The sequence below is a fragment of the Thunnus albacares genome, chromosome 17, assembly GCF_914725855.1.
Source record: "Thunnus albacares chromosome 17, fThuAlb1.1, whole genome shotgun sequence".
NCBI classification, from domain to species: Eukaryota; Metazoa; Chordata; class Actinopteri; order Scombriformes; family Scombridae; genus Thunnus; species Thunnus albacares.
Genome location: NC_058122.1, coordinates 25,001,071 through 25,026,670, shown reverse-complemented (window position 1 = coordinate 25,026,670; position 25,600 = coordinate 25,001,071). Strand labels below are relative to the sequence as shown.

Sequence of the window (25,600 nt, the reverse complement as noted above, 5' to 3'; positions counted from 1 at the left end):
TCTGTCTTGTTGTTTTCTTACTTACACTTTCTTTTTCTGTGGCTACCAGTTTATGCTTAGTCTGTTTATCTTCTCCTTTTGTCTCAGTGTCTTCCTCTGTACAACCATAATGACCAAGTAAACTTTCTGTTCCTGGTTTAAAGTTTAATAAAATGATCACGTAACCTCTGAGTAAAAGTGTTTCATTGGTTAAAAAGTAGCTTAGACAGAAAACATGATCACTGTTATTAGTCTTTGGAGCCGTTTTTAACCAAACTAACATACCCAAACTCTTATTGGTGAAAGAGTGCAGTCAGCCAGTGCAGCAGTTTGACTCACTGACTTGTTTTTATGTTTTTGGACAACAGAGGAGGTCTACAGCACAGAGGAATACAGACATTTGTAAAAAATAAATAAATAAATAAATGAAAAAAGGAAAATCACCAGCCTTATCATTTAATTTTTACCTCATTACTGTTTTCAAATTGCAAAGATTTTACCTTATTATCCCACTATTATTGATAGGATATGACCCTTATATAATGTGTTTATTGTGAGTAGATTAGCCTATTGTTACCCTGTATTACTGTGTTATTACTGAGATGATTATGTATTTTTTCTTATTGACTACATTTACATTTACATCATGTCAGCTCAGCATATCTCTTTTGATCCTGCTTAAAAACGAGTTGCAGGCTTGACATGGTAGCTGTCTGAAATTGGGACGCTGCTACACCACATGTATGACGTTTTGTTGCTTTTTGCTTGATTAGTTTAAATTATCACTGCAAATAAAGATTAACAGACTTTTCCCCTCTTTTCTTCTATTTGAGGAGGTTAAGGCCATTGTAACTACCATGTAAAATTGTATCTCAGACTTACAGGAAATCAGCGTCAGACCTCTGCAGCTGTTACACGGCTTTGAAGGAAGTTGTATACGTGCCGAGTGACTGGATATAATTTTGTGTAGGTTGTCAAAAAAGGTCAGTATGTTTATGTATAAAAGAAATTTGACTCCAGTTTCTAGTGGCTCTCAATGTACAACAATGTTCAGGAGATACACATGGATATACAGTCAAAACAAGGACAACAAGCTGAACAGAGATATGTAAACATAAATGTATGACTATTATTTACAAGCCAGTAGGTGAAAAAAAATAGATATATACATATAGAAACAACACATGGACAACAACATACATGTCTATATACAGTTACAGTAACAGTAACAGTTTCTGTAGATTGTCAACAAGTAGTGTAAAGGTGTTTAGGACTGCTGAAATAAATATTGAATGAAAAAATAAGTTACTTCATATACATATAGTAAGTGGTTATGCACAGTATATGCACATGTACACGTCTGTGAACAATATATACAACCTGCTTAAATATATATTTGACAGTGATGGATGACTGATTTAACTGTTCATCAGTGCGACGGCAAGAGGGAAGAAACTGTGTCTGGTGGTTTCGGTGTAACGTGGTCTGTAGCGCCTACCAGAGAGGAGAAGGTGGAACAGGTTATGTCCAGGGTGTGAGGGGTCTGCAGTGATTAATGATTATGAGTGACGTGTCTGTTAACACAAATAAGAAAAGTCTTCCCACCTCCTGCATAGGTCCTGCAACTGGCCACATAAAATGAGCATCAGTATTGAGACACAGATCTGTGGTGTAAACTCATTATGCACCTTTCTGTGTCAATTTGTCAAGTCCCCATGTGAATACTGCTCACTAAAACAAGTTGCTATTTGTTCAACAGATAGCAAAGTCTGCATGCCAGAGTAAAAATGTTCTCTGAAATTGCATGGCTCTATGCATATTCTGAAAACTTAAAGTTGTTCTCTTCAGCGAACTGTCTTTCCGGTCAGTCTGCAAAGATTTGTTTCCATTGATGATACAAATTATAACTTCAAATTAAAAATTTAATTCACTAATAAAAAATGTAAATAAAGGATTGGTACCTTGGTACAAGCAGTGACATCACAACCAGTTAGCAGCCAATCATGGTCCAGTATGCAACTTACACAAGTGTGATGTGGAAACTTGAAGCCTCCAGAGCACAAACACTGAGAATGGACTTTTCAGTGAAGTAGGAGACATCTTGCATCCAGCAGTTGAAGTCAAGTCAAAGTAGAGTATTTTAGTAATAAAACTTACCAAACTAAACTAAACAAGACTAAAAGTTTAAGACAAAGAGAAAAAAGAAAGTCAATCTGTGTCTTACATTTACATATGTTTATTGAATACAGAACTTTTCTCAAGTCAGATATAGATATAGTTTCATTGTAAAATCAAAGCATTACAAAAATAAGACACTGCAAAGACAAAAGCAGGTATCTCCATGGACACCACATCTTTGGAAAACTGCTTCCGTTTTATGAAACAATAGATTAGATCCAACTTTGTCATTGTTCAGAGTACGGGTACAAAGCCAGTGAAATGCAGTTAGCATCCAACCAGAAGTGCAAAAATACAGTATCATTTACAGATGAGTGCAGGAAAGTAAATGCTACAGCATAATTGATGCTATATCTTCAGAGAAAGTTAAGTAAATATCCCAAAAAAACGATGAGACGCTGAGCCTCACGATGTGCACGCACCACAATATCCCACACTGTACAAAGAAAAACAACAAACATCAAAACACATTTATTTTGGCTACTTGGTGTCTAATAAATGAAGCAGAAAAGGCACCTAGCATTATTCTAATACAATCTAATCTAAGTATTATGCTCTCTTTATGTGGTAAAATATACACTGGAGCATTGGACATGGTAGAAAATGACAACTCTTGTGTTAAAAGTAGTTTTCATATTTTACATATATATATATATGTGTGTGTGTGTGTGTGTGTGTGTGTGTGTGTGTGTGTGTGTGTGTGTGTGTGTGTGTGTGTGTGTGTGTGTGTGTACTAAAATAATCTGCAAAAGGTATGATATATAGATTGAAACAAGAAACAAAAGATATGCTGGTTATGTAATCATTGAAAACAGTAGTTGGTTAACAATCATAAGAATCCCAACTTAATCTCTAAAGATAAACTTAAATGAGGATGCTCAGTGATTTTCTGCTGTATGCAGGGTTAAATCTTTATACATACATGCACAAAACTGTTTTTCATTTGTTTTTCACAAACTAGATCAGATGGGAATTTTCATCGTGACTCTGTCTACCCCTCTGGATAAAACGGTGTCTCCAGGATAGCTCGTTTTTCCTCTGATGTCAGCAGACCCTGATGCAAAGAGTCACGGATTTTCTTCCACGAGTCCATCTCTGAGCTCCAAAGTGCAGCTCTGGCTCTGATTAACTGTGAGACTTCAGTCTCACTGCCTTTGGCCAGACTGATGCTGTCTTTACAGATGAAGAAGATGTCCATGCCAATGAAAAGAGCATTGAGCCCGATGAAACCAGCCCTGGCTGACTTGGTGAGAGCAAGGGACCCTTTGACTGCTGCTTGACCAGCAACTGGGACATGTGACGCCACTTTGGACATGTCACTTAACACTTTACCTTCCACGGCCACTACTTTGCCAGCACCTGCTATCTGCTTTTTACTTTTCGACATCTTCATAACAAGTGACTCTATGCTTTTTCCAACAAGACCAACTTTACAAAACACCTTGCTTACTCCCACAGCTACATCTTTCTGACTGTTGATGACCTCGTCCAGACAATCCTGGAGACTCTGCACATCCTCCATGAAGCTCTGGAAGGCTTCACTGGCTTTATTTTGATATGTGCGGTTGACTCCAATCTCTGTGGCTGTGGTGACAGCGCTGTTAACTCCGCTGGTAATTCCCAGCCCCACCCCAGTCATTGTCAGAGCAAGAGACACTCCAGCAGTTACAGGAATAAATGCCAAACCAATGATGGTAAGGACACCTCCAACCGCGCCCACCGAGCTTCCTGCCACGCTGGAGATCTTTGACCCCTTATTCATCCTGTCTAGCTGAACAGCACTCTCCTCCAGGTCATTTAGAAACTGCAGCATTCTGGGCTGTCGTTCATCAAACTCACTGATGAAGCGACGACATGATTCCTCCTTGAACAAGAACACCATCCGGAAGTGTTGGTCCATCCTGATGAAGAGAAAAGATAAAAGAAGAAAAGAAGAGAGAGAAAAAGAGTAGACATTGTTAAGTATAACATGATATTGAAAAATATGAAAAACACTTGGGATTTGGCACATGTTTTCCACATTTATTTAACATACACTATAGGAGGCTAAAGCAGTAATAAATCACCTCAGCAAAGATGAGCACAAAATCGTTACAAGTCATAAAATCAGCAGAGAACAAAACTCAGAATCTGGGCTCAATGAACACCTGAACCAAAACTGTCTCCAGAAACTTACATGTCTGATATATTCTACCAGTTGGATATACTCGCCATAATTTAGTTACTAATCATAGAGTTGGTGGGTCAATCCCTGGCTCCTCCTTTCCATGTGTCAAAGTGTCCTCAAGCAACACACTGAACCTTGAAAATTACTCTCAATTGTATGAACAGGAAGTCACTTTGGACAAAAGCATTTGTCAAATGAGCCACATCAAGCTGTATTTTTTGTTATATAAGTAACTGTGTTTTGGTAATTAGCATTTTATATTACTCAATTTAATACTGGACATTAAAGGTAAAGAGTTGAAGCAAGAGAGAGTATATCTCCTATTTAAACAGACAAGGTAAGTTTTGCTGCAGTTATTTAGCACAATTTCCTTCTCATTTACATACTTCAACATGTGGAAAGAAACATGGGGATTGAACCACAAACCCTCCTGCAGTCAATGGATGTTCTGCTCTACTAGTTGAGCTACAGCCACCCACATATACTGTCATGTGTTCTTCATAATCAGGGTCATATTGCTCCCTAGTGTCCTTTTAGTTTACCTGCATTCTTTTAACAATAAATAAATAACATGTAATCATTGCATATATTTTCAATGTTTCAAGTTTACATGATTCATACAGATTGTGCTAGTTATAATACAATGACAGATCAATTAATCACTGGAAATGTAATCCTATTTGTCACTGAATTTAGTGTTGAAAAGGCTTTTATTATATCAGACATAATGTATTTTAATCTTTGGTACAGAGAGAAGTTGTTGTCTGTAAAGTCTATTGAACTCTACAGCACACTGACATAATACTGATTAGATGTTGTCGACGAAATAGAAGCAAAAGTAAATTAACTACTTGAACCTTTCAGTATTGCGTTCTAAAGACAACTTCCAGCCAAACCTCTACAGGATATTTGTGCTTTTGGATGCCCAATAATTTTGTAAACATCTGTTCTATACAACATGTTTTTAAATAGCTGAAATACCAATTATAGCTCAAACTGTCTCTACTATTGAAAGTGTCAACTACATTTCAGAAATACACAACTTTACACAACTGCAATGAGGTAATATTTTAGCACCACCAAACCTCTTATTATCACTTCATGCTTACCTGATTTCATTAAGCTGATTAATGTGACAAAGCATCCTTTGTATGTCATCTTCAGACAAATCCACATCAAGATCTACCACAGTTTCCATATTCATCCTCTGGAAAAACTCACTGAAAGAGCTGTGAATTATATAATTATACCATTAATTTATAGATATGATTTCAAATAATGTCTTTTGCACAATCAGCATATTATTTCAACAAAAAATAGAAGGTGCTGTTCATGATTGAAAAATTTTACCTTTCCTCTAACTTGTCACAGATCTTCTGGGTGGTCTGGATGTATTTGTCCAACTGATATTCCAGCACTTCCACATTCTGAAGTTTGGGAAGGAAGAAGGCCTTCGCATCTCTTTTAAACTGGAGGATGAGTGGGTAGACCAGCAGAGCAGCAATGATACCAACCTGAACAGTCTCAGGGCTGATCTCTTGGGGCAGATGTAACACCTGGTTCTCCTCATGAAACACATGCAGTGAGGTGACCGCCAACCTCTCCACTGCATCCAGGAAGCAGTCGAGCTTCTCCAGACCTCCCAGAGTGTCCTTCAACACAGCAGCCAGCTCCTGCTCAAACTCTTTACGCCTGCTGTCTGCAGTCACGAGGGTCACCTTGCTCTTCATGTATTCCAGAAAAGCCTTGTCTTTGTTCTCTGACTGTTTAACATGGTCGATGCTCAAGTCGGTTTTGTCAGCTCTGTCTTTAATGTCCCTGATCCTTTGTAACTCTTTCTTCCTTGCATCTTTCCATTCAGGGAGGCTCTCACTGAATTCTTTTAGCGTGTTAATATAACTGAAGGTGTCTTTGGTGTACTGGCACAAGGCCCTCTGCACGTTCTCTCTGTAAGACAAAACAACGTCTATGTAAACTAATGGTAGTTCTCTGAGAAGTGAAATGTGAAAACAAATTAAAGGTAAATCTCATCGGATACTTGCAAGACCTACTTTATGTCCACATTAGATTTGCGAGACAGTGCAGGAGAAAGACCTGACAGAACCTCCTTTTTCAATAATAAAAGATAAACTTTATTAAACTGATCAAGAACACCAGCTTTTAAATTCAGTGGAACACTGATGTGGCTTTTCATAGCTTTTGAAAGGTGATCGGATCCAAATTAGCGTATCTGCCAATAGTCTTGCGGGAGTCTCCCTATCTTTAACACTTTCTCCTGCTGTGCCCCCAATTGGTAATTTCTCCCGTTAATCAACCAATTTCATAGTGACATAAATCAAATGGGTGCTCCTCAGTTTCTGTGTGGGATGGTACCTGGCAACCCAACCCAGAGGCAGAGGTGAATATGTGCAAACGACCCTGCCTGATATGTATCACTCGTCACTGCACTCACTCAAGTTGTCTGCTCCGCTTAGTTTCCTGCTGAAAATAAGAGGAGGGGCTTGTTTGTTTCTGCCAGCAGCTAAGTTTAAAAGCATTTGGTGTTATCAGCTTGACCAGCGAGCTGTTCTCGTGTAAAACATATTGATGGTGGATGGGAGAAAAACCTCCTGTGTTTTTGAAACCTAGATGTCAGGGGGTTCCATGTTTTGTGCAAGTCATTTGATATTTATATGCAATAAAAGTGAGCAAATTGTCAAATGTTTCTATTTGACAGAATTGTTTTTGTTTTTTTTACAGTATACAGTGCACAAGTGATTTTTTAATTCAGACAGATCAATTAAAAGCGATACACATAGGAATGCCATATATGTATGCATCCATAAATTATATAAAGTAAATGGTTTAAATATAACCCCAAGGCCTGTGAAGACAAACACATTCACCTTATTGTAGTATATGTGTTTTGTTGATATCTTTTTGTTGTGTTTATAACCCAACCAACACACACACACCCAAAAAATAATATAATTTACAGTTTTGGTGTTTACAATATGAAATATGTCAAATATATTAATTACATGTTGATTTGGCTATAAAGTGCATATTGAAATTATTATAAAGAGGCAGCAGTAGCTTTGATTTAAAACTTACCTTTCTGCAGACATTTGTCGCCTCAGAGTGTCTTTTTCCCTTATGTACTAATATATGTCTATTGAGATACAGTTGTTGAGCAGCTTTTTAAGACTAAGCCGTTCCAACAAGCAACACCGCACCCATCTACTTCCTTCCTTTTTGGACAACAGCAGAGGTCTACAGCACAGAGGAATACAGGCAGTTGTTGACAATAAGAAACATATAGAAAATCACCAACCTTATCCTTTAATATAACAATCATTACTCTTTTCAAAATGCAGAGATTTTACCTTATTATCCCACTATTATTGGTAGGATATGACCCTTATATAATGTGTTTATTGTGAGTAGATTAGCCTATTGTTACCCCCATATTACTGTTATTACTGAGATGATTATGTATTTTTTCTAATTTACTACATGTGTAGTGTCATGGCAGCTCAGCAGATCTCTTTTGATCCTGCTTAAAAACAAGTTGCAATCTTGACATGGTAGCTGTCTGAAATTGGGACGCTGCTACACCACATGTGTGACGTTTTGTTGCTTTTTGCTTGATTAGTTTAAATTATCACTGCAAATAAAAATTAACAGACTTCTCCCCTCTTTTCTTCTATTTGAGGAGGTTTAGGCCACCTTGACTGCCATGTGAAATTGAATCTCAGACTTACAGGAAATCAGCATCAGACCTCGGCTGTGAAGGAAGTTGTATACGTGCCGAGTGACTGGACAAAATTTTGTGTGGGTTGTCAAAAGAGGCCAAGTACAGTATGTTTATGTATAAAGAAATTTGACTCCAGATTCCAGTGGCTCTCAATGTACAACAATGTTCAGGAGATACACATGGATATACAGCCAAAACAAGCTGAACAGAGATATGTAAACATAAATGTATGACTATTATTTACAAGCCAGTAGGTGAAAAAAATAGATCTATACATATAGAAACATACACAAGTGTGATATGGAAACATGAAGCCTCCAGAGCACAAACACTGAGAATGGACTTTACAGTGAAGCAGGAGACATCTTGCATCCAGCAGTTGAAGTCAAGTCAAAGAAGAGTATTTTAAAATTTCTTCTTTAAAATTAGTGTCCAAACTCAATTTTCTAGAATACAAATAAAACTTACCAAACTAAACTAAACTAAACAAGACTAAAGGTTTGAGACAAAGAGAAGAAAGAAAGTCAATCTGTGTCTTACATTTACATACATTTATTGAATACAGATCTTTTCTCAAGTCAGAATAACAAGACAGTAAAAGTAGTGAAACCAGTGATATAGTTTCATTATAAAATCAGAGCATTACAAAAATAAGACACTGCAAAGACAAAAGCAGGTATCTCCATGGACACCACATCTTTGGAAAACTGCCTCCGTTTAATGAAACAATAGATTAGATCCAACTTTGTCGTTGTTCAGAGTACGGGTACAAAGCCAATGAAATGCAGTTAGCATCCAACCAGAAGTGCAAAAATACAGTATTATTTACAGATGAGTGCAGGAAAGTAAGTACTACAGCATAAGTGATGCTATATCTTCAGAGAAAGTTAAGTAAATATCACAAAAAAACGATGAGACACTGAGCCTCACGATGTGCACGCACCACAATATCCCACATTGTACAAAGAAAAACAACAAACATCAAAACACATTTATTTTGGCTACTTGGTGTCTAATAAATGAAGCAGAAAAGGCACCTAGCATTATTCTAATACAATCTAATCTAAGTATTGTGTTCTCTTTATGTGGTAAAATACACACTGGAGCATTGGACATGGTAGAAAATGACAACTCTTGTGTTAAAAGCAGTTTTCTTATTTTTCACATATCATTATTCTATCACTGAATGGCAGATATAATGCATTATGTGTTTAAACAAGCTTCAAAGTTGGCAAAAGGTATAAAAATCTAGTCAAGGAAAACACATACAGACTCAATTAATCGGTTTGTCATTAGAAATGCAGCTAATTAAGAATTTCTCATGAACAGACTTAAATGATGTTCAACACTGATCAATGATTTACAGCTGTTAGCAAGATTGAATTTCCATACATGGTTCATTCACTTTAATCAGAGTTGTCAAAAAAGCATTTTGTGAGACTACTGCTGGTTCTACTGTATTACAAAAGACTGTTTTTCTTTCACTTGGAAAAAATACCTCCAACCGCCCCCACCGAGCTTCCTGCCACACTGGAGATCTTTGCCCCTTTATTCATCCCGTCTAGCTGAACAGCACTTTCCTCCAGGACGTTTAGAAACTGCAGCATCCTGGGCTGTTGTTCATCAAACTCACTGATGAAGTGACGACATGATTCCTCCTTGAACAAGAACACCATCCGGAAGTGTTGGTCCATCCTGATGAAGAGAAAAGAAAAAGAATATATAAGAGGATGATACATTTCAAAAGTGGGCATGTTACTTCAAAAGTCAGAATGACTTGTGGAACACACATGAGGATACAAAGCAATAAAATTAGCTTTAAAGGACAGGTTCACAAGTCTGTCTTAAACAACACTCAGGTGCCCAAGTGAACATTGAAATAGGGGTTTCTTGGCCATAATCATTAATCCTGTTCATACTGACCATTAGCAGATGTCTTCATAATGCACTTGTAATGTAAATGAAAATACACAAACCTCCTTCTGTGTACAAATGTATTTAAAAGTTTATCTGAAGCTAATATGAAGCTTTAGCCATCCAAATGAGTCAAATAGATATTTTCAAAGTAGATATTTTCCAGCGTTACAGTCTTTTTAGTGCCAAACTTGCTCTTTTTGTTACAGCATCAGACCTCTCCCTCTGAAGCTGTAACCACAGCTGTGAAAGAAGTTTTTACCTGTAGATTGCAAGGAAGAAAAGCTCCAAGAGGCTGATTTTAATTTTGTGTAGGTTGTCACAACAGGCCAAGTATGTTTATGCATACAAGGAATTTGACTCCAGTTTCTAGTCGCTATCAATGTACTTACACCCAACAACATTCAGGAGATACACGTGGACATACAGCCAAATGTATACATTGCATCTATGCATGCATAGATTTAAATTAAAATTTTTAAAATTTCTTAAACACTTTACAGAAAGTATTGACTATAATTTCCCTTATTTATGCCATTTGTCACTTTAAAATATAAGAGAATCATGAACAAACTACAACACATTTGGTATGAGAAGATACTTGAAGAAATCTGTTTATTGATTGTTAAAGTCTGTGTTCAGAATTTACATTTATTTGGATTCATCAGGAATACATACAAGAGCTACATACATGTTGAGATGGGTGTTACAGATCATGAAACAGCAAGACTATATTATAAAATGAAAGCATTAGAACAATAAAACATTTCAAAAAGGTAAAACAGTGTTATTACAGTGTGTCCTGCAGACTCTGTAACAATGGATCCAATTGATGAAACACTGTCACACATTAAATTTCAAACAAAAGGCAAAAAACAAACAAGATGCTGATATAATTTGATTTCAGTGTCAGATGATTGAAGCGCAGTAAACACCTATTAATACAATCTACTGCACATATTCTGATAGTATTTATTACTAAGTATTTATTACTAAATGTGATATATATATACTATCTATATATATATATAGACTAGTTATATAGACTAAAGAAACAAAAAAACATGTTGGTTATGTAATCATTGAAAACTGTAATTAGTTAACAGTCATAAGAATCACAACTTAATCTCTAAAGATAAACTTAAATGAGGATGTTCAGTGATTTTCTGCTGTATGCAGGATTAAATTCTCATACATGCACAAAACTGTTTTTTCATTTGTTTTTCACCCACTTGATCAGATGGGAATTTCATTGTGTTTCTATCTACCTCTGTGGATAAAACGGTGTCTCCAGGATAGCTCATTTTTCCTCTGATGTCAGCAGACCCTGATGCAAAGAGTCACGGATTTTCTTCCACGAGTCCATCTCTGATCTCAAAAGTGCAGCTCTGGCTCTGATGAACTGTGATACTTCGGTTTCGCGGCCTTTAGCCACCACGTTGCCAGCATTTGCAATCTTCTTTTTACTTTCCAATATTTTCATGGCAACACCACGCACATCCCGAAGCACCTCGCCTACTTCCACAACCACATCTTCGTTACTTTCGGTGACTGTTTGACTGGACACCTCCCCCAGACACCCCTGGATACTCTTCACATCCTTCATGAAGCTCTTGAGGGCTTCATTGGCTTTCTTTTGATATGTGCGGTTGACTCCAATCTCTGTGACTTTGGTGATAATCTTGTTAACTCCTCTGGTAACTCCCAGGCCCAGCCCAGTCATTGACAGAGCGAGAGACGCTCCAGCTGTTACAGGACTTAATGCCGCCCCAGCGATGGTAAAAATACCTGCAATCACCCCCACCGAGCTTCCTGCCACACTGGAGATCTTTGACCCCTTATTCATCCTGTCTAGCTGAACAGCACTCTCTTCCAGGACATTCAGAGACTTTAGCATCCTGGTATGTCGTTTATCAAACTTTTTGATGAAGCGACGACATGATTCCTCCTTGAGCAAGAACACCATCCGGAAGTGTTGGTCCATCCTGATGAAGAGAAAAGATAAAAGAAGAAAAGAAGAGAGAAAAAAAAGAGTAGACATTGTTAACTATAACATGATATTTAAAAATACAGTATGAAAAACACTTGGGATTTTGTACATGTTTTCCACATTTATTTAACATACACTATAGGAGGCTAAAGCAGCAATAAATAACCTCAGCAAAGATGAGCACAAAATAGTTACAAGTCATAAAATCTGTATATAACAAAACACAGAATCTGGGCTCAATATACTGACTAATTTAGAAATCCCTTTTTTAATCAAAGAAGGTCTTCCTGTCTCTTTTCCACCTCAACCAAAACTGTCTCCAGAAACTTACATGTTCGATATACAATATACTAATAGTTGGATATAACAGCCATAATTTAGTTACTAATCATAGAGTTGGTGGGTCAATCCCTGGCTCCTCCTTTCCATGTGTCGAAGTGTCCTCAAGTAACACACTGAGCCATTAAAATTACTCTTAATTTGTATGAACAGGAAGTCACTTTGGACAAAAGCATTTGCCAAATGAGCCACATCAAGATGTAATTTTTGTTAGATAAGTAACTGTGTTTTGGTAATTGTCATTTTATATGTTACCCAATTTAATACTGGACATTTAAGGTAAAGAATTGAAGCAAAAGAGAGTCCCCCCCCCCCTTTATCTGCTATTTAAACACACATGGTAAGTTGGCCGCAGTTATTTAGCACAATTTCCTTCTCATTTATACACTTCAACATGTGGAAAGAAGAAGCAGGGGATTGAACTACAAACCCTCCTGCAGTCAATGGATGTTCTGCTCTACCAGCTGAGCCACAGTCATCAACATAAACTGTCATGTGTTCTTTATAATCAGGGTCATATTGCCCCCTAGTGTCCTTTCAGTGCACCCTCATTCTTTTATCAATAAACAAATAACACTCAATCATTGCATATATTTTCAATGTTTCAAGTTTACATGATTCATACAGACTGTGCTAGTTATAATATAATAAGAGATCAATTCATCACTGGGAATGTAATCCTATTTGTCACTGAATTTAGGGTTTAAAGGACATTTATTATATCAGACATAATGTATTTTACTCTTTGTAAAATACTTTTGTCCTTGTTTTGGCTGTATATCCATGTGTATCTCCTGAACAAAAGTACTTTTTGTACTTTTGTTGTCTGTAAAGTCTATTGAACATTACAGTACACTGACATAATACTGATTAGATGTTGTTGATGAAATGGAATCAAAAGTAAATTAACTACTTGAACCTTTCAGTATTGCGTTCTAAAGACAACTTCCAGCCAAACCTCTACAGGATATTTGTGCTTTTGGATGCCCAATAATTTTGTAAACATCTGTTCTATACAACATGTTTTTAAATAGCTGAAATACCAATTATAGCTCAAACTGTCTCTACTATTGAAAGTGTCAACTACATTTCAGAAATACACAACTTTGCACAACTGCAACGAGGTAATATTTTAGCACCACCAAATCTCTTATTATCACTTCATGCTTACCTGATTTCATTAAGCTGATTAATGTGACGAAGCATCCTTTGTATGTCATCTTCAGACAAATCAAGATCTACCACAGTTTCCATATTCATCCTCAGGCAAAACTCACTGAAAGAGCTGTGAATTATATAATTATACCATTAATTTATAGATATGATTTCAAATAATGTCTTTTGCACAATCAGCATATTATTTCAACAAAAAATAGAAGGCGCTGTTCATGATTGAAAAATTTTACCTTTCCTCTAACTTGTCACAGATCTCCTGGGTGGTCTGGATGTATTTGTCCAACTGATTTGCCAGCACTTCCACATTCTGAAGTTTGGGAAGGAAGAAGGCCTTCGCATCTCTTTTAAAGTCAAGGATGAGTGGGCAGACCAGCCGAGCAGCAGTGATGACATCCTGAACAGTGCCAGAGCTGATGTCTTGGGGCAGATGTAACACCTGGTTCTCCTCCTCAAACACATGCAGCGAGGTGACCGCCAACCCCTCCACTGCATCCAGGAAGCAGTTGAGCTTCTCCAGGCCTCTCAGAGTGACCTTCGACACAGCAGCAAGCTCCTTCTCCAGCTCTTTACGCCTGCTGTCTGCAGTCACGAGGGTCACCTTGCTCTTCATATATTTCACAATAGCCTTGCCTTTGTTCTCTGACTGTTTAACATGGCCGATGCTCAAGTCAATTTCATCAGCTCTGTCTTTAATGTCCCTGATCGTTTGTAACTCTTTCTTCCTTGCATCTTTCCATTCAGGGAGGCTCTCACTGAATTCTGTTAGCGTGTCAATATCAATGAGGGTTTCTTTTTTGTACTGGCACAAGGCCTTCTGCAGTTTTCCTCTGTAAGACAAAACAACAAGGTCTGCGTAAATAGATAGTTGTCCAGGAAGTGAAATGTGCAAACAAATGAAAAGAAAATCTCATCAGGGACTTGCAACACCTACTTTATCTCCACACTAGTTATGCAAGTCAGTGCAGGAGAGAGACCTGACAGGAGACCTTTTTCAATAATAAAAGATAAACACCAGATTTTAAATCCAGTGGAACACTGATACATAAATGGTTTGAAAGGTGATCAGATCCAAATTAGCACACCTCCCAACACTCCTGCTTTTCGCAGGAGTCTCCCTATTATTAACCCTTTCTCCCACTTTGCTCCCAATTGGTAATTTCTCCAGTTAATGTCTCATTTAACAGTCTAGAACTGCTCTATGTCAAAAGTGCCCTGAGATAACTTTTGTTATGATTTGTCACTATATAATTTTTTTTAAATTCAATTAAATTGGATTTCATGATGATACAAAACAAATCGGGGCTCCTCAGTTTCTGTGTGAGATGGTGACCTGGCAACCCAACCCAGAAGCAGAGGTGAGCATGCGCACCTCAGTTTGCTGCTGAAAATGAGAGGAGGGGCTGGTTTGTCTCATACGGAAGAGGATTCGGGCCACATATGAAAATCATATTTGAGTTCTGAGTTTAAATTCACAATTCTAGCTGAAACACATTCACTTTATTGTAGTGGATACGTTTTGTTGATATCTTTTTGTTGTTTTTGTTGCATTTATAACCCCCACCGACACACACACACCCCAAGTGTAATATAATATACAGTTTTGGTGTTTACAATATAAAATATGTCAAATATATTAATTACAGGTTGATTTGGATATAAAGTGCATATTGAAATTACTACACAGAGACAGCAGTAGTTCAATGATTCAAAACTTACCTTTCCGCAGACATTTGTCGTCTCTCAGTGTCTTCTTCCCTTATGTACTAATATGGGACTATTCCAATACAGATATTGAGCAGTCCCAACAAGCCCCACCCAACCCAAAACACTTCCTTTTTCTGCTGAAAAGTTATTCAGACTATGACATGAAGATTTAGATTTATTATTGAAACCAACAGTCTTACAGTGATGCCTGCCACCCTATTTCCTTCTGTTTCCATCCAAAATACTAAAATCTATTGAATATTTCATACTTGTAAATATGTAAACACATGAATTAATTGATAAATTCTAAATTCTAAATAAGGGAAGGGAAAATATTATTTATTTGACTGACTGTTATGTTTTCACTGTTTCCATCCATGAAACTTTGACTCAGTTTGTGATTTTTTGCTGCTGTTCTGTCTTGTTGCTTTCTTACTTACACTTTCTTTTTCTGTGGCTACCAGTTTATGCTTAGTCTGTTTATCTTCTCCTTTTGTCTCAGTGTCTTCCTCTGTACAATCATAATGAACAAGTAAACTTTCTGTTCCTGGTTTAATGTTTAATAAAATGATCACGTAACCTCTGATTTAAAGTGTTTCATTGGTTAAAAAGTAGCTTAGACTGAAAACATGATCACTGTTATTAGTCTTTGGAGCCGTTTTTAACCAAACCAACATACCCAAACTCTTATTGGTGAAAGAACATGTCAGCCAGTGCAGCAGTTTGACTCACTGACTTGTTTTTATGTTTTTGGACAACAGAGGAGGTCTACAGCACAGAGGAATACAGACATTTGTAAAAAAATAAATAAATAAATAAATGAAAAATTTTAAAAAAGGAAAATCACCAACCTTATCCTTTAATTTTTACCTCATTACTGTTTTCAAAATGCAGACATTTTACTTATTATCCCACTATTATTGATAGGATATGACCATTATATAATGTGTTTATTGTGAGTAGATTAGACTATTGTTATCCCGTATTACTGTGTTATTACTGAGATGATTATGTATTTTTTCTTATTTACTACATTTATATTTACATCATGTCAGCTCAGAAGATCTCTTTTGATCCTGCTTAAAAACGAGTTGCAGGCTTGACATGGTAGCTGTCTGAAATTGGGACGCTGCTACACCACATGTATGACGTTTTGTTGCTTTTTGCTTGATTAGTTTAAATTATCACTGCAAATAAAGATTAACAGACTTTTCCCCTCTTTTCTTCTATTTGAGGAGGTTTAGGCCACCTTGACTACCATGTGAAATTGTATCTCAGACTTACAGGAAATCAGCGTCAGACCTCTGCAGCTGTTACACGGCTGTGAAGGAAGTTATATACGTGCTGAGTGACTGGATATAATTTTGTGTAGGTTGTCAAAAAAGGTCAGTATGTTTATGTATAAAAGAAATTTGACTCCAGATTCCAGTGGCTCTCAATGTACAACAATGTTCAGGAGATACACATGGATATACAGTCAAAACAAGGACAACAAGCTGAACAGAGATATGTAAACGTAAACATATGACTATTACTTACAAGCAAGTAGGTGAAAAAAATAGATATATACATATAGAAACAACAAATGGACAACAACATACAGGTCTATATACAAGTTAACAGTTTCTGTAGATTGTCAACAAGTAGTGTAAAGGTGTTTAAATATTCAATGAAATAAATATTGAATGAAAAAATAAGTTACTTCATATACATATAGTAAGTGGTTATGCACAGTATATGGACATGTACACGTCTGTGAACAATATATACAACCTGCTTAAATATATATTTGACAGTGATGGATGACTGATTTAACTGTTCATCAGTGCGACGGCGAGAAGGAAGAAACTGTGTCTGGTGGTTTTGGTGTAACGTGGTCTGTAGCGCCTACCAGAAAGGAGAAGGTGGAACAGGTTATGTCCAGGGTGTGAGGGGTCTGCAGTGATTAATGATTATGAGTGACGTGTCTGTTAACACAAATGAGAAAAGTCTTCCCACCTCCTGCGTAGGTCCCGCAACTGGTCACATAAAATGAGCATCAGTATTGAGACACAGATCTGTGGTGTAAACTCATTATGCACCTTTCTGTGTCAATTTGTCAAGTCCCCATGTGAATACTGGTCACTAAAACAAGTTGCTATTTGTTCAACAGATAGCAAAGTCTGCATACCAGAGTAAAAATGTTCTCTGAAAATGCATGGCTCTATGCATATTCTGAAAACTTAAAGTTGTTCTCTTCAGCGAACTGTCTTTCCGGTCAGTCTGCAAAGATTTGTTTCCATTGATGATACAAATCTTATAACTTCAACTTAAAAATTTAATTCACTAATAAAAAATGTAAATACAGGATTGGTACCTTGGTACAAGCAGTGACATCACAACCAGTTGGCAGCCAATCATGGTCCAGTATGCAACTTACACAGGTGTGATGTGGAAACTTGAAGCCTCCAGAGCACAAACACTGAGAATGAACTTTACAGTGAAGTAGGAGACATCTTGTGTCCAGCAGTTGAAGTCAAGTCAGAGTAGAGTATTTTAGTAATAAAACTTACCAAACTAAACTAAACAAGACTAAAGGTTTGAGACAAAGAGAAAAAAGAAAGTCAATCTGTGTCTTACATTTACATATGTTTATTGAATACAGAACTTTTCTCAAGTCAGAATAACAAGGCAGTAAAAGTAATGAAACCAGTAATATAGTTTCATTGTAAAATCAAAGCATTACAAAAATAAGACACTGCAAAGACAAAAGCAGGTATCTCCATGGACACCACATCTTTGGAAAACTGCTTCCGTTTTATGAAACAATAGATTAGATCCAACTTTGTCATTGTTCAGAGTACGGGTACAAAGCCAGTGAAATGCAGTTAGCATCCAACCAGAAGTGCAAAAATACAGTATTATTTACAGATGAGTGCAGGAAAGTAAATGCTACAGCATAATTGATGCTATATCTTCAGAGAAAGTTAAGTAAATATCCCAAAAATACAGTGAGATGCCGAGCCTCACGATGTGCACCAACACAATATCCCACACTGTACAAAGAAAAACAACAAACATCAAAACACATTTATTTTGGCTACTTGGTGTCTAATAAATGAAGCAGAAAAGGCACCTAGCATTATTCTAATACAATCTAATCTAAGTATTATGCTCTCTTTATGTGGTAAAATGAACACTGGAGCATTGGACATGGTAGAAAATGACAACTCTTGTGTTAAAAGTAGTTTTCATATTTTACATATATATATATATGTGTGTGTGTGTGTGTGTGTGTGTGTGTGTGTGTGTGTGTGTACTAAAATAATCTGCAAAAGGTATGATATATAGATTGAAACAAGAAACAAAAGATATGCTGGTTATGTAATCATTGAAAACAGTAGTTGGTTAACAATCATAAGAATCCCAACTTAATCTCTAAAGATAAACTTAAATGAGGATGCTCAGTGATTTTCTGCTGTATGCAGGGTTAAATCTTTATACATACATGCACAAAACTGTTTTTCATTTGTTTTTCACAAACTAGATCAGATGGGAATTTTCATCGTGACTCTGTCTACCCCTCTGGATAAAACGGTGTCTCCAGGATAGCTCGTTTTTCCTCTGATGTCAGCAGACCCTGATGCAAAGAATCACGGATCTTCTTCCACGAGTCCATCTCTGAGCTCCAAAGTGCAGCTCTGGCTCTGATGAGCTGTGAGACTTCAGTCTCACTGCCTTTGGCCAGACTGATGCTGTCTTTACAGATGAAGAAGATGTCCATGCCAATGAAAAGAGCATTGAGCCCGATGAAACCAGCCCTGGCTGACTTGGTGAGAGCAAGGGACCCTTTGACTGCTGCTTGACCAGCAACTGGGACATGTGACGCCACTTTGGACATGTCACTTAACACTTTACCTTCCACGGCCACTACTTTGCCAGCACCTGCTATCTGCTTTTTACTTTTCGACATCTTCATAACAAGTGACTCTATGCTTTTTCCAACAAGACCAACTTTACAAAACACCTTGCTTACTCCCACAACTACATCTTTCTGACTGTTGATGACCTCCTCCAGACAATCCTGGAGACTCTGCACATCCTCCATGAAGCTCTGGAAGGCTTCACTGGCTTTATTTTGATATGTGCGGTTGACTCCAATCTCTGTGGCTGTGGTGACAGCGCTGTTAACTCCGCTGGTAATTCCCAGCCCCACCCCAGTCATTGTCAGAGCAAGAGACACTCCAGCAGTTACAGGAATTAATGCCAAACCAATGATGGTAAGGACACCTCCAACCGCCCCCACCGAGCTTCCTGCCACACTGGAGATCTTTGACCCTTTATTCATCCTGTCTAGCTGAACAGCACTCTCCTCCAGGTCATTTAGAAACTGCAGCATCCTGGGCTGTCGTTCATCAAACTCACTGATGAAGCGACGACATGATTCCTCCTCAAACAAGAACACCATCCGGAAGTGTTGGTCCATCCTGATGAAGAGAAAAGATAAAAGAAGAAAAGAAGAGAGAAAAAAAGAGTAGACATTGTTAAGTATAACATGATATTGAAAAATATGAAAAACACTTGGGATTTGGCACATGTTTTCCACATTTATTTAACACACACTATAGGAGGCTAAAGCAGTAATAAATAACCTCAGCAAAGATGAGCACAAAATCGTTACAAGTCATAAAATCAGCAGAGAACAAAACTCAGAATCTGGGCTCAATGAACACCTGAACCAAAACTGTCTCCAGAAACTTACATGTCTGATTTATTCTACCAGTTGGATATACTCGCCATAATTTAGTTACTAATCATAGAGTTGGTGGGTCAATCCCTGGCTCCTCCTTTCCATGTGTCAAAGTGTCCTCGAGCAACACATTGAACCTTGAAAATTACTCTCAATTGTATGAACAGGAAGTCACTTTGGACAAAAGCATTTGTCAAATGAGCCACATCAAGCTGTATTTTTTGTTATATAAGTAACTGTGTTTTGGTAATTATCATTTTATATGTTACCCAATTTAATACTGGACATTTAAGGTAAAGAATTGAAGCAAGAGAGAGTATATCTCCTATTTAAACAGACAAGGTAAGTTTTGCTGCAGTTATTTAGCACAATTTCCTTCTCATTTACATACTTCAACATGTGGAAAGAAGAAGCAGGGGATTGAACCACAAACCCTCCTGCAGTCAATGGATGTTCTGCTCTACTAGTTGAGCTACAGCCACCCCCATATACTGTCATGTGTTCTTCATAATCAGGGTCATACTGCCCCCTAGTGTCCTTTCAGTTTACCTGCATTCTTTTAACAATAAATAAATAACATGTAATCATTGCATATATTTTCAATGTTTCAAGTTTACATGATTCATACAGATTGTACTAGTTATAATACAATGAGAGATCAATTAATCACTGGAAATGTAATCCTATTTGTCACTGAAGTGAGTATTTAAGTAGTATTTAAAAGGCTTTTATTATATCAGACATAATGTATTTTAATCTTTGATACAGAGAGAAGTTGTTGTCTGTAAAGTCTATTGAACTCTACAGTACACTGACATAATACTGATTAGATGTTGTCGACGAAATAGAAGCAAAAGTAAATTAACTACTTGAACCTTTCAGTATTGCGTTCTAAAGACAAGTTCCAGCCAAACCTCTACAGGATATTTGTGCTTTTGGATGCCCAATAATTTTGTAAACATCTGTTCTATACAACATGTTTTTAAATAGCTGAAATACCAATTATAGCTCAAACTGTCTCTACTATTGAAAGTGTCAACTACATTTCAGAAATACACAACTTTACACAACTGCAATGAGGTAATATTTTAGCACCACCAAACCTCTTATTGTCACTTCATGCTTACCTGATTTCATTAAGCTGATTGATGTGACAAAGCATCCTTTGTATGTCATCTTCAGACAAATCCACACCAAGATCTACCACAGTTTCCATATTCATCCTCTGGAAAAACTCACTGAAAGAGCTGTGAATTATATAATTATACCATTAATTTATAGATATGATTTCAAATAATGTCTTTTGCACAATCAGCATATTATTTCAACAAAAAATAGAAGGTGCTGGTCATGATTGAAAAATTTTACCTTTCCTCTAACTTGTCACAGATCTTCTGGGTGGTCTGGATGTATTCGTCCAACTGATATTCCAGCACTTCCACATTCTGAAGTTTGGGAAGGAAGAAGGCCTTCGCATCTCTTTTAAACTGGAGGAGGAGTGGGTAGACCAGCAGAGCAGCAATGATACCAACCTGAACAGTCTCAGGGCTGATCTCTTGGGGCAGATGTAACACCTGGTTCTCCTCATGAAACACATGCAGTGAGGTGACCGCCAACCTCTCCACTGCATCCAGGAAGCAGTCGAGCTTCTCCAGACCTCCCAGAGTGTCCTTCAACACAGCAGCCAGCTCCTGCTCAAACTCTTTACGCCTGCTGTCTGCAGTCACGAGGGTCACCTTGCTCTTCATGTATTCCAGAAAAGCCTTGTCTTTGTTCTCTGACTGTTTAACATGGTCGATGCTCAAGTCGGTTTTGTCAGCTCTGTCTTTAATGTCCCTGATCCTTTGTAACTCTTTCTTCCTTGCATCTTTCCATTCAGGGAGGCTCTCACTGAATTCTTTTAGCGTGTTAATATAACTGAAGGTGTCTTTGGTGTACTGGCACAAGGCCCTCTGCACGTTCTCTCTGTAAGACAAAACAACGTCTATGTAAACTAATGGTAGTTCTCTGAGAAGTGAAATGTGAAAACAAATTAAAGGTAAATCTCATCGGATACTTGCAAGACCTACTTTATGTCCACATTAGATTTGCGAGACAGTGCAGGAGAAAGACCTGACAGAACCTCCTTTTTCAATAATAAAAGATAAACTTTATTAAACTGATCAAGAACACCAGCTTTTAAATTCAGTGGAACACTGATGTGGCTTTTCATAGCTTTTGAAAGGTGATCGGATCCAAATTAGCGTATCTGCCAATAGTCTTGCGGGAGTCTCCCTATCTTTAACACTTTCTCCTGCTGTGCCCCCGATTGGTAATTTCTCCCGTTAATCAACCAATTTCATAGTGACATAAATCAAATGGGTGCTCCTCAGTTTCTGTGTGGGATGGTACCTGGCAACCCAACCCAGAAGCAGAGGTGAATATGTGCAAACGACCCTGCCTGATATGTATCACTCATCACTGCACTCACTCAAGTTGTCTGCTCCGCTTAGTTTCCTGCTGAAAATAAGAGGAGGGGCTTGTTTGTTTCTGCCAGCAGCCAAGTTTAAAAGCATTTGGTGTTATCAGCTTGACCAGCGAGCTGTTCTCGTGTAAAACATATTGATGGTGGATGGGAGAAAAACCTCCTGTGTTTTTGAAACCTAGATGTTGACAGGTATAAATTAGGTTGAGTGGATATAGGCTTTTGTCAGGGGGTTCCATGTTTTGTGCAAGTCATTTGATATTTATATGCAATAAAAGTGAGCAAATTGTCAAATGTTTCTATTTGACAGAACTGTTTTTGTTTTTTTTTACAGTATACAGTGCACAAGTGATTTTTTAATTCAGACAGATCAATTAAAGGCAACACACATATGAATGCCATATATGTATGCATCCATAAATTATATAAAGTAAATGGTTTAAATATAACCCCAAGGCCTGTGAAGACAAACACATTCACCTTATTGTAGTATATGTGTTTTGTTGATATCTTTTTGTTGTGTTTATAACCCAACCAACACACACACACCCAAAATATAATATAATTTACAGTTTTGGTGTTTACAATATGAAATATGTCAAATATATTAATTACATGTTGATTTGGCTATAAAGTGCATATTGAAATCATTATACAGAGGCAGCAGTAGCTCTGATTTAAAACTTACCTTTCTGCAGACATTTGTCGCCTCAGAGTGTCTTTTTCCCTTATGTACTAATATGTGTCTATTGAGATACAGTTGTTGAGCAGCTTTTTAAGACTAAGCCGTTCCAACAAGCAACACCGCACCCATCTACTTCCTTCCTTTTTGGACAACAGCAGAGGTCTACAGCACAGAGGAATACAGGCAGTTGTTGACAATAAGAAAAATATAGAAAATCACCAACCTTATCCTTTAATATAACAATCATTACTCTTTTCAAAATGCAGAGATTTTACCTTATTATCCCACTATTATTGGTAGGATATGATCCTTATATAATGTGTTTATTATGAGTAGATTAGCCTATTGTTACCCCCATATTACTGTTATTACTGAGATGATGTGTATTTTTTCTTATTTACTTCATTTGTAGTGTCATGTCAGCTCAGCAGATCTCTTTTGATCCTGCTTAAAAACGAGTTACAAGCTTGACATGGTAGCTGTCTGAAATTGGGACGCTGCTACACCACATGTATGACTTTTTGTTGCTTTTTGCTTGATTAGTTTAAATTATCACTGCAAATAAAGATAAACAGACTTTTCCCCTCTTTTCTTCTATTTGAGGAGGTTTAGGCCACCTTGACTACCATGTGAAATTGAATCTCAGACTTACAGGAAATCAGCATCAGACCTCGGCTGTGAAGGAAGTTGTATACGTGCCGAGTGACTGGACAAAATTTTGTGTGGGTTGTCACAAGAGGCCAAGTGCAGTATGTTTATGTATAAAAGAAATTTGACTCCAGATTCCAGTGGCTGTCAATGTACAACAATGTTCAGGAGATACACATGGATATAAAGCCAAAACAAGGACAACATGCTGAACAGAGATATGTAAACATAAATGTATGACTATTATTTACAAGCCAGTAGGTGAAAAAAATAGATATATACATATAGAAACAACAAATGGACAACAACATACAGGTCTATATATACGTTAACCGTTTCTGTAGATTGTCAATAAGTAGTGTAAAGGTGTGTAAGACTGCTGAAATAAACATTGAATGAAAAATAATTTACTTTTTATACGTATAGTAAGTAGTTATGTCCAGTATATGCAGGTGTACATGTCTGTGAACAGTGTATACAGCCTGCTTAAATATATATTTGACAGTGATGGATGACTGATTTAACTGTTCATCAGTGCGACAGCGAGAGGGAAGAAACTGTGTCTGGTGGTTTTGGTGTAACGTGGTCTGTAGCGCCTACCAGAGAGGAGAAGGTGGAACAGGTTATGTTCAGGGTGTGAGTGGTCTGCAGTGATTAATGATTATGAGTGACGTGTCTGTTAACACAAATGAGAAAAGTCTTCCCACCTCCTGCGTAGGTCCCGCAACTGGCCACATAAAATGAGCAGCAGTTTTGAGACACAGATCTGTGGTGTAGACTCATTATGTGCCTTTCTGTGTCAATTTGTCAAGTCCCCATGTGAATACCGGTCACTAAAACAAGTTGCTATTTGTTCAACAGATAGCAAAGTCTGCATGCCAGAGTAAAAATGTTCTCTGAAATTGCATGGCTCTATGCATATTCTGAAAACTTAAAGTTGTTCTCTTCAGCGAACTGTCTTTCCGGTCAGTCTGCAAAGATTCGTTTCCATTGATACAAATCTCATAACTTCAAATTAAAAATTGAATTCACTAATAAAAAATGTAAATACAGAATTTGTACCTTGGTACGAGCATGATTTGTGACACCAAAACCAGTTAGCAGCCAATCATGGTCCAGTATGCAACTTACACAAGTGGGATGTGGAAACTTGAAGCCTCCAGAGCACAAACACTGAGAATGGACTTTACAGTGAAGTAGGAGACATCTTGCATCCAGCAGTTGAGGTCAAGTCAAAGAAGAGTATTTCAAAATTTCTTCTTTAAAATTAGTGTCCAAACTCAATTTTATAGAATACAAATAAAACTTACCAAACTAAACTAAACTAAACAAGACTAAAGGTTTGAGACAAAGAGAAGAAAGAAAGTCAATCTGTGTCTTACATTTACATACATTTATTGAATACAGATCTTTTCTCAAGTCAGAATAACAAGACAGTAAAAGTAGTGAAACCAGTGATATAGTTTCATTATAAAATCAAAGCATTACAAAAATAAGACACTGCAAAGACCAAAGCAGGTATCTCCATGGACACCACATCTTTGAAAACTGCCTCCGTTTGATGAAACAATAGATTAGATCCAACTTTGTCATTGTTCAGAGTACGGGTACAAAGCCAGTGAAATGCAGTTAGCATCCAACCAGAAGTGCAAAAATACAGTATTATTTACAGATGAGTGCAGGAAAGTAAGTGCTACAGCATAAGTGATGCTATATCTTCAGAGAAAGTTAAATAAATATCCAAAAAACGATGAGACGTTGAGCCTCACGATGTGCACGCACCACAATATCCCACACTGTACAAAGAAAAACAACAAACATCAAAACACATTTATTTTGGCTACTTGGTGTCTAATAAATGAAGCAGAAAAGGTACCTAGCATTATTCTAA

The 25,600-nt window shown here is 37.2% G+C and overlaps 3 protein-coding genes across 3 annotated transcripts; all 3 read right to left on the bottom strand.

Annotated features, from left to right (window-relative positions):
* Positions 1-2,872: 2,872 nt before the first annotated feature.
* LOC122966128 lies at positions 2,873-7,460 on the bottom strand. Its single transcript, XM_044330124.1, has 4 exons — positions 7,418-7,460; positions 5,675-6,271; positions 5,434-5,553; positions 2,873-4,058 (listed from the first exon to the last, which is right to left on the bottom strand). Exons 1-4 carry the CDS (start codon positions 7,429-7,431, stop codon positions 3,149-3,151), a joined length of 1,641 nt encoding a protein of 546 aa, XP_044186059.1. The 5' UTR covers positions 7,432-7,460; the 3' UTR covers positions 2,873-3,148.
* Positions 7,461-11,032: 3,572 nt separating this feature from the next.
* Positions 11,033-15,277, bottom strand: LOC122966131. Its single transcript, XM_044330127.1, has 4 exons — positions 15,196-15,277; positions 13,710-14,306; positions 13,475-13,588; positions 11,033-11,959 (listed from the first exon to the last, which is right to left on the bottom strand). Exons 1-4 carry the CDS (start codon positions 15,207-15,209, stop codon positions 11,275-11,277), a joined length of 1,410 nt encoding a protein of 469 aa, XP_044186062.1. The 5' UTR covers positions 15,210-15,277; the 3' UTR covers positions 11,033-11,274.
* Positions 15,278-17,840: 2,563 nt separating this feature from the next.
* On the bottom strand, positions 17,841-23,156 carry LOC122966126. Its single transcript, XM_044330123.1, has 4 exons — positions 23,065-23,156; positions 21,281-21,877; positions 21,040-21,159; positions 17,841-19,649 (listed from the first exon to the last, which is right to left on the bottom strand). The coding sequence occupies exons 1-4, from the start codon at positions 23,076-23,078 to the stop codon at positions 18,740-18,742; spliced, it is 1,641 nt and encodes a 546-aa protein (XP_044186058.1). The 5' UTR covers positions 23,079-23,156; the 3' UTR covers positions 17,841-18,739.
* Between the last annotated feature and the right edge of the window lie 2,444 nt (positions 23,157-25,600).